The 15,432-nt window shown below is 45.0% G+C and overlaps 1 protein-coding gene across 4 annotated transcripts in view; it reads right to left on the bottom strand.

The window, feature by feature from the left end:
- Positions 1–7,875: 7,875 nt before the first annotated feature.
- Positions 7,876–15,432, bottom strand: part of Nlrp8 (NLR family pyrin domain containing 8) — a 40,721-nt gene continuing 33,164 nt past the window's right edge. For 3 of the 4 annotated variants that reach the window (XM_040734161.1, XM_040734159.1, XM_040734158.1), the window contains 4 exons: positions 14,451–14,621; positions 11,768–11,938; positions 10,998–11,168; positions 7,876–8,300 (listed from right to left, as the gene is read on the bottom strand). In XM_040734161.1, coding sequence (XP_040590095.1) covers positions 8,201–8,300; positions 10,998–11,168; positions 11,768–11,938; positions 14,451–14,621 — 613 coding nt within the window. In that variant the 3' untranslated portion in view covers positions 7,876–8,200. The remainder of the gene's footprint in view (positions 8,301–10,997; positions 11,169–11,767; positions 11,939–14,450; positions 14,622–15,432) is intronic. The other variant, XM_040734160.1, reaches the window with a different exon arrangement.

Here is a 15,432-nt window from a genome sequence, read left to right on the forward strand (position 1 = left end):
ATCCAGCAATTCCACTCTTAGGCACATATCCAAAAGATGCACATTCATACAACAAGGACTTCTCTTCCACTATATTCATAGCAGCATTATTTGTAATAGCCAGAACCCGAAAGGAACCTAGATGCCCCTCGACTGTAGAGTGGATAGAGAAAATATGGTATATTTACACATTGGAGTACTATTCAGCGGAAAAAAACAATGGAAAATTGACATTTGCAGGCAAATGGATGGCACTAGAAGAAACTGTCCTGAATTGGGTAACCCAGTCACAGAAAGACAAACATGCACAGAAAGACAAACATGGTATATACTCACTTTATATATATATATACATATATATATATATAAATGGACTTTAGACACAAAGAAAAGGATTACCCACCTACAACTCACACCTCCAGAGAGAAGCTAGGAACCCAGGAGGATTCTAAGAGAGATATACAAGTTTCTCCCAGTGAAGGGGAAAAACAATAGTCCCTGAACAAATTGGAAGCATTGTGGGAGGGAGAGAGTAGAAAGAGGAGGGGGAGAACATGCAGAGATCAGGAATATTGAGTGGGGAGAGGAATAGAGGAGAGCAAGAATTGAGACAATAGAGGGAGCCACTATAGGTTTAAAGACAAATATGGCACTAGGAAATTGTACAGAGATCCACAAGGATAACCCCAACTAGGAACCTAAGAAATAGTGGAGAGGCTACCTTGTATGCCCTTCCCCTATAATGAGATTGATGACTACTTTAAATGCCATTCTAGAACCTTCATTCAGTAGCTGATGGAAGCCGAAGCAGATATCCGCAGCTAAGCACTGAGCAAACTCCTGGAATCCAGTTTCAGAGATGAACAAAGGATCAAGACCAAGCTGGGAAAACCCACAGAAACAGTTGGCCTGAGCAAGTGGGAACTCATGGACCCCGGACTGATAGCTGAGAAACCAGCATAGGACTAAACCAGGTCCTCTGAATGTGGGTTTCAGCTAGGAGGACTGGCAGTGTATGAGGCCTCTGGCAGATGAACCAGGATATATCCCTATGCGCAAATGGACTTCAGGTCTCATTTCCCATGGAGGGATACTCTCTTAGCCTAGATACACAGGGGAAGACCTAGGCCCTGTTCCAAACAACTTGACAGATTTTGATGATCCCTCATGGAAGACCTCACCCTCCTGGGGAGTGGATGGAGAATGAGATGAGGGTGTCCATGTGGGGCATAGGAGAATGGGTGAGGAAACTGGAATTGATATGTAAAATAAGATTGTTTCCAATAAAATTTATTAAAACCCCAAACAATAAAACCAAACCAAAACTCAAAAATACCTATAAAATAAACCAAAAAAACCAAAACACCAAAAAATAATTCCATAAAAAGTAGAAAATAAAACCAACAACACAAGAAAAACCAATCCCCCAAAAGAACCAACCAACAAAACCCAATGACCTGGACTGGTTAACTTGAGACATAAAATTAAGAATACCTTTCACAGTTCTACTAATTCATATTTGCAACCAGCAAGTTCACCTTAGTACAATAAGCAAAAGACTGAGCAACTCAAACAACTGTCTGTGGCTTCCAGCTGCACTTAAAGTCATTATTATTCACAGCATTAAGGATTGTAGTGATGCATATTTTTGACACCAAGCTGAGAGTGTCTTCAAGGCCTTCTTAGGCATGGCTATTGTGGTTCTTGTGAAGAGCAGTCCCTACTTCAGTGGACAGAGAAACAGGTACCAGTGGTTAGGGGATTTGGCAACACAGCTAACTTTTTTTTTCAAAATGAAAAATCAGAATTTTATCAGACATCCAAAACAACACAAGAATCTAAACACAATGAAGTATTGCCCTTAAAACAGTACAAAACACTATTTCTAAGCTAGAATTTTATTTTCAAGCTAGCCACTAAGTCAAGAATAAAATAAAGTCCCTTGCAGTTCATGAGCTTCCCAGACATTCCAGTGGATGAAGTGCAACACAGCTAACTTCTAAGTGCAAATGACACCCAGCCTTGCTGAGAGTAGCAAAGACTATTTAGGACTTGATCAGTGACACATGGGTTCATTTAAGTCATTGGGATGCTCTGCACCCTTGGGATGCACCCAGCTGTCCATCAGTAGAAGCAGGAACCTCATGTATTGGAGGCTAAACACCACATACAGCTGAGCAGCTTGCCTCTGGGTCAGCATGATCAACACCTGCTGAGGGACCTGGACACAAGGATCGGCCAAGGACAGGGAAAATTCCTGACATCCTCACGTCTGTTGCTTCCTACGATGCACACTGAAAGGCAATCTCAACCTAACCATCATTTTAATAAAAGCTAACAAATGTGCTTGAGGGTGTTTTCTCCATACTCATGGATGAGGGACAGTCCCGTCCCCCAAAGCACTGATGACCATCAAACATTGAAGTCTATATGTTTGTTAGTCAGAACTGAATGCTTGGTGAACGTAGTAGTTCACAATTGTAATCTCAGTAATTTAGGGGTTGGCGGGTTGGTTGGTCTCAGTTTCACAAGATCTTGTCTCTAAAAGCCAAAATAAATAGAAGAAATTAAAGAACAGACAAATGAAAACACAAAAACACCCTAGGTGGCTGGGCATCTCTCTATAGGAAGAATGTTGACTTCAGTGTGATACCAAATTAAAAAATATTAGGTGGGTGTGGTGGTGCAAGCCTTTCATCTCAGCACTCAGAGGCAGAGGCAGGTGGATCTCTTGAGTTCCAAGGACAGCCTCATCTATATAGAGACCAGAGTCAAAAATTAATGAGCATAATTCAATGCTCATAATTTAAATGGTTACATGTTTATTAAAATTAAGATTTTTCTAGAGATTTTAAATATGGAAACTAAAAATGCTAAACAGGAACAAAAAAAATCTAGCAACCATTGGGTGAAAAATTCAATCTATGAAGGCTAAACATTGCATTCACACAACTTTAGTTAGATATATACATAGATCTCACCCCTTGGCATTCTCCCTGAATGGCCAAAGAAAAAGGAGTTCCTTGGGTAAATGCTTTAACAGGGTGGAAGGCAAGAACTTTCACTTTTTAGAATGTTGTGACAGCAAAGTCTTCTCCCCAGAAGGGACTCTTTCTGGCTTTTTGGGTTTTTTTAATAGGAGAAGGGTTTTACAGTACCTCACTTAATTTCATGTAAGCAAAAAAAATTTTTTTAATATAAAACCCACAATGTTGTCCTTAATCCCTGGTTCAAAATTTATGTGCTGCGAAGCAATTTATGACTTTATACCTTGGGTTAAAGTACTTTAGAACGTCCCAGATTTAAGAGATCAGAATGGAAGACACCAACCTCCCTCCTTCCCCACCAGAACAAACAGTTGAGAAAACAGATTCATCTGAGACACTTTTGGGAAAATATGCGAGGGGGCGGGCATGAGGAAGCATGGAGGACTGAAAGCTGCCCTGGTTGTTTTCTGCAGAGTGAAGTCTTTTAAAAACAAACATAAACCCCAAACAGTAACAACAACAACAACAAAAAAAACATCAGTTTCCTTTACCCTGCATTTCCACTATCATTCCTGCCTTCCCAGACACACCCATTCATCCCCGAGTGTCTGGAATGATTTGATAGAAGCAAGGAAAGCTGCAGGGCTCAGCGGTAAGGACGCCCACTGCATGCCCAAGGACCCAAGTTTGACCCCCAGAACCCACATCATGGGAGGAGAGAAGCATGTCTTGCATACTGTCCCATGACCCCCACATGGGTTCATCCACATACATGGAAAATAAAGAGCACAGGGCTTCAAATCTCTTTCAACTTGGTCAATGTCCCACTCACAGATTTTCTCACTTGGCAACCGCAACAAACAATCCTCCAGTTCATATAGCATTTCTCGGACCATAAGTCACAGTATTTCATGAGTATCGCAGTTAACCCAGCAACAACGCAGACTCCCATAAAATGTGGCCCAGACATCAGCTCACCCCCAGCCAGCTCATGTCCCCAGTTAACATCCAGGTCTGGGAAGGGCAAGGGACCTTCCTAAATGCCCCCACAGTCCAGGTTTGTATGAAAAACAAACTTGGGGTGACATTACCTCCACCCCACGCGATCCTTCGGCCCCTTAGCTCTCTCTGGTCTAAAGACAGAGCAGGGGTGTGGGGTGCAAGTTAACTGGTCTGAGAAAGGCAGTGACAATCCAGAGAACCAGCTGGAACTGAGGTAGAAGTAACCCAAAATTTCACCTTCAAGCGCGGAGCCTCTTTCTGCAAAGGGGCAACCACTGCAAGAAGAGAGCCCTTCTGTCTCCACTCCACACCCGGGTGGTCACAGCCTCTGAGGCAGCTCAGGCTAGCAAGTACTTAATGCCCATTGTCTGCAAGTTCTGACTGGCCCTTCCCCACTAGGCCCGGAACAGCTATGCTGGAGAGCAAACATTGGCATCCTCCCACCTCTCGGCCAGCAGCTGTTCAGGGGAAGGTCATCTACCCCACCCCACCCCCATGAGCTTGTATTCTTATTATTCTTGAGATTTAAAACATGCAAGTATGTATGCATGGAGGCCAGAAGAGGGTATGGGATCCCTTGGGGTTGTATGAATTTGGGTGCTGGGGGCCAAGCTAAAGTCCTCTGCTTATACCCATGGCTCAGGGCTCATAAACACAGATCTACTTGGCCAGATGAAGACTCATTCTTACAGCAATCACAGAACCTGGGATATTCACACACCCCACTGGGTGTTTCTGAGCAGCATGTATTATGGGTCCTCACCTTTTACAAATGTAGCCTGGAAGTAGTGCTTAGCATTTACAGGTTTTTAAAATTTTACTGCAAGCTGACAATCATAATCCGGTGTATGTGTGAAGTACAAAATTGCATTAAGTATATTCAGTGTGACATGACTAATTAAGCTAAATATCATTTTGGAATATTTATGTCATTGGTAAACTTATGTCATCGTTAGAAGATTTTGAAATCTTTTTTGGGTTGGCAGGGGTTTCAAGACAGGGTTTCTCTGTGTAGCCCTGGCTGTCCTGGATAGTCTTGAATTCAGAGATCTCCCTGCATCACGAGTCCTGGGATGTATATGTTCGTGCATGTGTGTCTGCGCCTCTGTGAGTGTGTACTTGAATGTGCATGTAGAAGCCAGTGGTCTGCTTTGCGTGTCGTTCCCCAGGTGCTGTTTATTTTTTTTAAAGAATTTAGTTTTTTATGTGTTTTAGTGTATTCTGCCTGAATGTATCTTTGAGTGCTTGTGTGTGTGTGTGTGTGTGTGTGTGTGTGTGTGTGTGTGTGTGTGTGTGTGTAGTGCCCAGGGAGATCAGAAGGGGGCATCAAATCCCTTGGAACTGGATTCATTGGTGGCTGTGATCTGCTACATGGGTGAGCCCAGGTCCTCTGCAAGAACAGTACAGTAAATGCTCTTAACCACAGAGCCATCTTCCCGTTCCCCATTTTTAATGACAATATCCCTGACTGGCTTGGAGCACACAACCCCTTTCTTTATATTCATGGGTTATGGGGTTTGAACTCTGGTCCTCAGGCTTGCACAGTGAGCACTGTGCAGATTGAGCCATTACCACGAATCCTACACTGTATTATTCTTAGTTTTAAAAACTTACATTTACTTAGCATGTTCTTGTTTGCATGCATGTGTCTGTGTGTCACTGTGTGTGTTGTATATGAGTGTGTACATGCATGCAGGTGAATGTGTGTATGTCTCTCAGGGGACAGTTTGATTCTCTCCTTCTACCATATGAGACCCAGGGATTGAACTCAGATCATCAGGTTTGACAGCAAGTTATTTAGCTAAAATAATTGTGAAAACTTTCTGTATGTCCTTTATGTGTTGTGTGTGGTGTCATGGGATGAGTGTAATATGTGTTCTGGTTTGAGAAGGAGTGGAGGAAATGGCTCAGTGCTTATTGCTCTTGCAGAAGATCTGAGTTCATTTCCCAGAACCCACATAGGCTATCTCACAATCACCTAAAACTCCAGCTCCAGGAGTAACGGGGCGCCTTCTTCTGGCTTCTGTAGGCACTTGTGTAAACAAACCCCACACACACACACAATTAAGAAGAAAAGAAAGTAGAAACTACAGTGTTTTATAATAATGAATCGTATTGGGCGGAGGTCATAGCTCAGTGGTAGCATGCAAGCCTAGCACACATGGAGCCCCATGTTTGATCCCCAGCATCTCATAATACCAGGCATGGTAGGGCAGGCCTGTAATCACAGCACGTGGTTGGAAGAAGGAAGGAGACCAGAAAACGTTCAAGCCAGTCTGGTCTAAATGGACAGATGGTCAAACCTCCCTCAAACTTTATTTATTACTCATTCATTGGTTGATTATGTGTGGGTGTGTCCATGGCATGTGTGCACATGGGGGTCAGAAGTTAACATGATGGGAATCATTTCTCTCCTTCCACTATGTGAATCCTGGAGATGGAACCTAGATCAGGTGGTAAGCCCTTTGACCCATTAAGCATCTCACTTGCCCAGACACCTCTACTTAAAAAAATAATTGCTAGTAGATCCGTGCCTCACCCGGTCATCACCAGAGAGGTTTCCTCTGACAGCTGATGGGAGCAGATGAAGAAACCACAACAAAATATTAAGGAGAGAGAGAGAGAGAGAGAGAGAGAGAGAGAGAGAGAGAGCTCAAATGGGAGATCTCCATGGGATCTTTCGCCACAGAACTCAGGGGACCCTGTGGGAGAGGGGGAGGAAGAATTGTAGGACCCCGAGAGGCAAGGACACCAGGAGAACAGGATCGACCAAACAAGTCTCATAGGGTCTCACAGAGACTGACGCAGCACCCACAGAGCCTGCATGGGCCTGAGCTAGGTCCTCTGCATAGATGCTATGGTTGTTAGCTTGCTGTTTTTGCAGGACTCCTAACCATAGGATTTGGGGTATCTCTGAATCTTTTGTCAGCCCTTGGGTCTCTTTTCCTCCCACTGGATTGTCCCTTCCAGCCTTGATAAGAGTCTGTACCTAGTCTTCTGTAACTTGTTCTGCCATGTGAGGGTGCTCTTCCTGGGAGGCCTGATATTTTCTGAAGGGAAACAGAAGAGGAGTGGGTCTGGGGGACTAAAGAGGGGGACTAAGAGGAGTGGAAGGAGGGGAAACTGCAGTCAGGATGAGAGAAATTTTGAAAAAAAGGGGGGGAAGAGAAAAAATAATGCTACATAATTTTTACTGTGGTTGTTCAGGATCCAGGATCGACCTAGGTGCCTGTCAAGGGATATATTGTACTAATGTACTTTAAATCTGTGCATTCTCTTTATCTCTACATCAGTATGTAGGAAGAGTCCTCAAAAAATAGACCTACTCTACGGCACAGCTGCACTACCTCTCAGTACACATGCATGCCTGTGACCCTGGTCCTCGGAGGCTGAGGCAGGAGGATGATGAGTTTGAAGCCAGCGGGCACTTTAACCCCACAGCCATCTCTGCAGCCCCTGGATGGAGTTCAGCTGCCTTCAACGTGGATGCACAGGTGTCTAGCTGGTTGTTGACATCTCAGGTAGATCCCACAGTTCCTCCTCACATTTGTAGAAGCCCTCAGTCTCTGTGCATCTCTGCCTGTTTGTGTGACGGTGTCCCTGTCTTTATGGATGTGTCTCTCTGTGTGACATGCCTCTGCCTGTCTGTGTCTTCTGCTTTTCTGTCTTTCTCTCATTGTGTCTTTATCTCCCTATCTCTGACTCCTCATTTGAATGTTTTTCTGCTGTGCATCCTGCAGGTCTTCCCATTGTTTGTTCTTCTATGTCTCTTTATCTCTGTCTTTCTCTTTATCTCTGTCTGCATATCTCTCTGCCTATGTAGCTCTATATGCATCTCTCTGTCTCTGTGTCCCTCTTAAACATGATGTTGTCACTTCCCTTGAAAATTTCCTATGACAGCAAACTGTTAGAGGAGGAACACGTTTATTTCTTCTGAATAGTGCACATGCTGGGCAATTAGTTAATGAACACTTGTCCATGTGCATCCCTGGTGTATTTAATTTAGTTCTCCCAGCACCCCAGCAGGTGAAACAGATTTCCCAACCCTCCTAACCATCTGGTCCCTCTTCAGTGTCTGATCTGCATAGGAATACAGGGATAGTCCCTAAGACAGAGGGGGCTCACACCAAGCTCCTGAAAACTAGCCTGTTCCCCTCAAATAAGGGCCTGTAAATAAAAAGCTGCTTCCAGTTTAAATTAGAAAGGATTTGCATCCATAGCATCTTGAGGCATTAAGAGTTCCAGTCTTGCACGATCTTCAGACAGCCATCCTCTACCTCTGGGCCCTTTAGCCTTGTGTACATGTCCACTCTATCATTCGATGTCTTCTCCCTGGGAAGGGTATAGAACAAGGCTTGGTAGCTCATATTTAAGATTCCTTTGCAATCCCAGAAGAGCCAGGAAAACTCTAGCACAGCAAGTTGCCACCTAGGAGACCAGCCTGAAGCTAGGACTAAACAAAGAACAAGCTGGCTCTGACTTGGGCATTGTGGTGAACACCTTTAATCCTAGCACCCCAACGAGGCAGAGGCTGGAGGATCTCTGTGAGTTTGATTCCATCCTGGTCTACATTATGAAGCCATGTCTAGAAACAAGCAGTTCTGGGCCTGGATTCCTGTGCTGTGACTCACCTGCTTGGGACACAAAGTAAGCAGTGCTCCTAGGCACTCCCCCCATAGCCTAGGTACTGTCATACCATTCATATTCTGGTGGACCAGGGCTGACCACAGTGGCCAACAGAATAAAGAAGGTGTATGGGGTGTACACTGAACGGGAGAAAGGTCTGTCACCTTCTGGCTCTTTGCCTATGCGTGTATCTATATGGGTGTCTTGGTCTCTTTTCTACCTCAATATCTGTGTGTCTGTCTCTGTCTCCCAGTATGTCTCCCTGTGAATGGCTCTGCGTCTCTGTCTCTGTGTGTCTGTCTCTCTATGTGTCTCTGCATGCACACATGTCCCCTATCTCTGTGTGTCACTATATAGGTGTCTTTGTCTCACTGCCTCTCTTTTTCTGTGTGTGTTGTTGTTTATGTGTCGCTGTTTGTCTCTCTGCTGCTCTCTTTGTTTCTATGCATCTGTTTCTGTCCCACCTATTTCTGTCTTTGTGTACTTTTGTGAGCCTACACATGTCTCTCTCTGTCCCTATGCTTCTATGTCTTGGTGTCTCCATGTGGATCACTCTGATTTTCCCCCATGTATGTCCCTGTCCCTTTCTCTATGACTCTTTGTGTCCCTAAGTCTGTTTATGTACATCAGTGAGTCTCGGCCTACACGGATCTCTCTCTGTGTCCCTGTGTGCCCGTCTCCATGTTTTTGTCTCCCTGTGCATGTTTCTATGTCTCATCTCCATCTGTCTTTTGGTGTCCATGGTTCTCTCCCTATGTATCTTCTTCTGCATGTCTACACATCCTATCTCCACTTGCCTCCTCCCGTGTCTCTGCACATGTATGTGTCTGTCTTTCTCAGTGTCTTAGTATCTCTGTCTCCACATGTCTCTGTTGAATGTGTCTTTCTCTGTGTCTGTATGTCTCTTTGTTTCTGTGACTCTTTGCATCTTTGTGTTTCTCTCTGTGTATCTATTTCTGTCTCTCTGGTATATTTCTCTCTCTCTTCCCTCTCTCTCATTCTCGCTCTCTCGTTCTCTTTCTCTCTCTTTCTCTCTCTCTCTCTCTCTCTCTTTCTCTCTCTCTATCTCTCTGTATCTGTCTCCACATGTCTGTCTCACTGTGTTCCTGGGCATCTCTCTTGTCATGCATTCTGGAAGAAACTAGCTAATATCACAAGAACAATGGAGACCACATGTATGAACAGCAGCTTCCTTGCTCCGATCACAACCCAGCCAGCAGCCTCACTGACACCATGGTGAGAGACCATGACGTGAATGGCTGTCCAGAATGCTCTTGTAGTTATGCTCATCAGAAACTCTGCCTGCCACTTTAAATTATCACATGTTGAGATAATTTGATACATAGTGCAGGCATATGTGCAGGAATACACCAGGCATAATGACAGCTTTGCCGCTGGCCACCCCAGGATGATGACATGACAGTGCTCAGTGTCTCACATGCACATTACCCCAAGTTTTCCTGAAATCTCATGGACGAAGAACCCACCCACAGTCTAAAGACAGATGAGGTTATTCCCAGTCACATGACTAATGAACAGTATAAATAATAACAATATCAACAACAATAAGATTAAGTCTACAACTGAGAAAGGAATGAAGGGGAAGGGCATGTTGATACATGCCATATAACCCTCAGGTGGCTGAGGCAGGAGAATGATGAGTTTGAAGCCAGCCAGGGCTAAGTAGAAACAAAAGGAACAAAAGCAGAAAATAAAATGAAGAAAACAGAAAGGAAAGGATGAAGGGCAAGGGCGTAGCAGTCAGGAGGACACAGATCCCTTTCACATGAGGCAGGAGGCTGGTCTAAAGGGCACATGAAGGAAACTGGTTGCTCCTAGAAATCAGTCAGATTCCTGGAAACACCCATGGTAGCATTTCATTCTCCACAGGGAGATTGTGAGTTGTGTTTGTGCACGGGAAGCCAACTGAGGCCTGTAGGATATAGGGCTTTACAGTCATTTGTTGGAGAACTCATTATAGAACTGCCGATAAACAGGAGGCCCGAGGTCCCACCTTCTTTAGCTGACAGTGGCACCTATGTGTCCAGGTGCTCTCAGTTCATCCTGGGATTGGGAAACGGCCTCATGCCTGACATGACATCAGAACAGGAGGATATGAGGACCCCTGGGTGTACATTAGATGAGGCTCAGTGTTCTGAACCCAAAGGATAGGGGATTTAGGAAGGCAGCTATCTATACTAGATACCAGAAGATACCTCCCTGGGGAACCCAACCACAGATGAATTCAGGGAAATGAGAGTCAGACTGCATTAAACACTAATTAGTGACATAATGGCATACCAGTCTTCTGCATTTTAATGTAAAAAAAATGCTAAACCTCTTCTCAGCTGCTACTGAGGCTCCAGTATTCTTCTTAGGAAGCAAGATTCTCATAGAACTTACAGAATGACATCTTCTCCCTGCCTATGCGACAAGAATGCCAGGCTCAAGGTCAGTATGCCACTGACTCCGATGACATTCTTGCTCAGGTCCAAGTACATCAGCTTCCTGTGACTGCCAAGCATGGATGCTATAGCATGGCAAGCATAGGAGGTGAAGCCGCACCATTCCAGCCTGTGGGAAAGACACAGACGGGGTGAAGTCGGCACGTCCCACCTCTGAGGACTCAGCTCACACAGAGTGCACAGCCCCAGATCACACAAAAGCTGAGCCACATTGCAAGCCACTGGCAAGCTTCAGACTCAGCGAGGATTCTTGCCTACAGGGATAAAAAAATTAATATGCCAGCATGTAAACTTGGCACTTATAGCTGTTTGCTACATTCCCTCCTGATAGGTGGAGGAGGCGTGCTCAAAAAGCCAGTAAGAAACTGAAACTTGCAAGGCCCAGAAAGTTCCCCAAATTTACAAGACTCACAAGGTTCCTCCCTCTGCTTGTTATAAGTGGTAATAACTGCTGAGGAGACTGTTCAGTGGGGTTGCCTACAAGTTGTGTATGAGGCTCTAGAGAAGCAGCCTTAGGAGTGGTCAGCAATACTGGGTAGCCAACAAAATGTACATTGGTAAGCACTTTCCAGGTAAAACCATATTTTCAGAATGACTGTTCTGGAGCTTCCAGACTCCTGAGTGGAAGGAACAATCTGGAAGAGCACCCTGAGAGAAGTCAATGTAGAAGAACCCTGGCCTCAGAGGAGAAAATGGAGGGAGACTCACTCCAGAATTGACACGTTGCAGTCAGCATCTGCCAGAGCGTCACAGAGTAGGATGACCCCATCGTCCTTCAGCCTATTGCAACTCAGGTCCAGACTTCTCAGGCTTTTGTTGTTCTTGAGAGCTGACGTCATGTACTTACAGCAAGCTGAAGTCAAGGAACACTGCCTCAGTCTGTAAAGACACAACCAGAACAATCTTGGACGGCACTTACTGCTTCCATGTTTTTGTCAAATATGATGTCTTTATTTACCTTTCAGAGAACATGGTGGGGAAAACAGGAAGGACTGGAAGATGGGGAGGAGAGCTGTGGAATGTTGCCTTCTGGTCATGGCATAACTATTGCATTCACTGACTCACAGCAGCTATGGTTTCTGACATGAGACCTGCTCAAGATCAAGCTAAAAATCCACCATACGTTGGGGAGGGACTAACAAGTCCTCACCCCTAACCAAAGAGCTTGTTGTAGTTGATGGCAGCTAGGTGAGGGAGACTCATTTCCTTTGGGGTGTGTGGTCGCCAGTAGCTTGCTGATGCTCTAATAGATGTCCACACATGCATGTTGCTAATAGGTAGCACTAATTGGATGCAGTGATATGTGTATGTGTGATGTGTGAAAATCCCTGGGTGCTTCCGTGTGCACATGTGTGTGTGCATTGTGTATATGTGTGCATGTCGTGTGTGTGTGTGTGTGTGTGTGCTGCTGATGACATAATGCACACATTGAGAGGTCAAAAGGCATTGTTCAAGGCTTGGTTATCTCCTTTACAGGACTTGGCTATCTCTTTTAACCACATTGGTCCCTGGGATCTAACTCTGGTTGTCAAGCTTTGCATCTTGCCAGCTGAGTTGGGAGGCTTTGTTGTGCTATTTCCTGTCTGCTCTGTGGTTCCCACCTACAGACTCAATATGTCCGGCTGCCTCATGCTCCTGCCACTATGTCTTTCCCATCAGGACAGAATGAGTATTCCCCTCAAACCTTGAGCCACAATGAAGTGTTTTTCACTGGAGTAACTTCTTGTTGGGTATTTGGACACACCAAGGAGGAAATGACTAATATGGACTCTGAGGAAACCTGTCTAAGGAATACATGCCAGTGCAAGATAAGTGGTCAACAGAGAATCATTTAGAATGCATTCTGGGCTGGGTGCTAGTGACACGTGATTTTAATCCCAGCACTCAGGAGTGAGAGACAGGCGAATCTCTGGTTTATAAAGTGAGTTCCAAGATAGGTTCCAAAGACAGACATAGAAGCCTTGTCTCAAAAGAGAGAGACAGAGAGAGAGAGAGAGAGAGAGAGAGAGAGAGAGAGAAGGAAGAAGGAGGAGGAGGAGGAGGAGCAGCAGCAACAGCAGCAGCAGCAGCAGCAGCATTCTGGTCCACTGCAGCAGATTGGTAGCAAGAAGACATTATCCCTAAGGCAGGAAACTGAGTCTCTCAGCATCATTCATTCAGGTTTCCCCTTTTCCCTCATTTAATTAGGAAGGTTCCTGTTGCCATAACTGCATAACAGAAACACAGCTTTGCAAATAAATGAGATTGCCTAGAGAAATTTTTGATTGGTTAGTTTTTTAAGACAGAGTTTCTCTGTGAAGCAGTCCTGGCTATCCTGGAACTAACTCTGTAGACCAGGCTGTTCTGGAACTCACAGACTTCTGCCTGCCTCTGCCTCCTTAGTAGTGGTGCCACCGCTTCCTGTCTTAAAACGTGTAGCCCAGGAGCCCAGGTTTGCATCAAACTGGTGATCCTTCTGCCAATGCCTCCTTCATCAAATCTTACCAGTGTGTGACACCACAAGCACTGCCAAGAGAAATTTAATGTAATATAGTGTTCAGGCTCAGTACCTCCATCTAGTAGCTCCCCCAGTGATGCTCCTCAGCATCCTTAAAATCTGAAAATTTCCACTGTGTGGGTTAAGGCCTAAGTTTGGAATTTCATCTCACCTCAGACAACTGGGTTAAGTAGGACTCGGCCACTAGATAATTTGCCTACAAAATGACAGTAGTAACAACTTTCCTCTATACTTTGAACTCACTCATCATCTCACAGAAGCCTTAGTGGTCTGCATAAGGTTTGCACAAGGTCAAGCCAGTCAGCACTCCATCACCCTCTGCATAAGTACCACGCCCCCTGCTGTGGGCTCACTCCACCCTAGCATAGCAGGCAAAGTCCAGGTCCATGGAAAACCTTGTAGCAGCTTGTCACATCCACAGACAAGAGCAGAGAGAGACAGACAGAGACAGACACACACACACACACACACACACACAGAGGGACAGAGAGACAGACAGACAAAGAGAGACAGAGACAGACAGACACACACACAAAGAGAGAGAGAGAGAGAGAGAGAGAGAGAGAGAGAGAGAGAATAAATGCATGCTTATATTCTGCTCACTTTGTCTACTTTCATACAGTCCAGGTCACAAGTCAGGGGAATGGTGACACCCACTTTCAGTCTGAGTCTTTCCAATGAACACATTCAAGGCAATCTCCCACAGGCATGCTCAAAGGTCCAGTCTCTGATCCAGACAGTCACTCACTGAGAGTCTCTTCTCAGCTGCTTCCATATTATAAAAGAAACTAAACCATCAAGATACTTATCCTGCTGCATAAGTGAATCCTTAATAGCCTCCTAGTCTCCCCTCCCCACTACTGAGTTCCGGGAAGAAAATACTTGTAGACTTACACCAGTCTCTGCAAAGGACATGTTAAATATTTAAAAGCTCTCCAGATATGCCTCGACCCTGCATCCCTCAAGTTGTTCTCTGCCAGGCTCAGGTGGGTCAGCATCTTATTGTGCCTGAGAGCGAAGGCAATTCCTTCACAGGAGATCCCAGTGAGGTTACAGTTCTCCAGCCTGTGAAGAGAAACACACAGACAAGGGACAGTTCATGTGTATGCATGCATGCAAGTATGTATACACACATATATTTATCCATATATACATATACATAAATAGAAATTTATTTATCTTACATCCTGAACAAAGTTTCCCCTCCCTCTTCTTCTCCCAGTCCCCCAATCAACTCCTCCATTTATGTTTAGGAAAGGACAGTTCTCCCATGAGTATCAACAAATCATGGCATACCAAGTTGCAGTAAGACTAAGCACCTCCCCATACATTAGGGCTGGGCAAGGTGAACCAGTATTAGGAAGAATAGGGTCCTAAAAGCCTGTAATTTGGAGATAGGCCCTATTCCCACTGTTAGAGGTCCCACAAGAGGACCAACTACACAACTGTCACATATACACAGAGGGTCTAGATCAGCCCCATACAGGCTCCTTGGTTGTTGGTTTAGTATCTGTTGAGTTCCTAGGAGCCCAGGTTATTGATTCTGTGAGTTTTCTTGTGGTGTCCTTGACGTCTCTGGTTCCAACACACACACACACACACACACACACACACACACAAACACGTTTTGGTTTTTCGAGACTGGGTTTCTCTGTGTAGTTTTGGAGCCTGTCCTGGAACTCACACTGTAGACCAGGCTGGTCTTGAACTCACAGAGCTCCGCCTGCCTCTGCCTCCTGAGTGTTGGGTTAAAGGCTTGTGCCTCCACTGCCCAGCTGTGTCCTTCCATTTTTAACTGCTAGAATTCTGTCTCTTCCTGGGGTAGCTTTTGCTGTACTTGTTGTAAATATTTGTTTAGTTTTACTGTATGTGCATG

Source organism: Mesocricetus auratus, unplaced genomic scaffold, assembly GCF_017639785.1.
Source record: "Mesocricetus auratus isolate SY011 unplaced genomic scaffold, BCM_Maur_2.0 Super-Scaffold_100037, whole genome shotgun sequence".
NCBI lineage: Eukaryota > Metazoa > Chordata > Mammalia > Rodentia > Cricetidae > Mesocricetus > Mesocricetus auratus.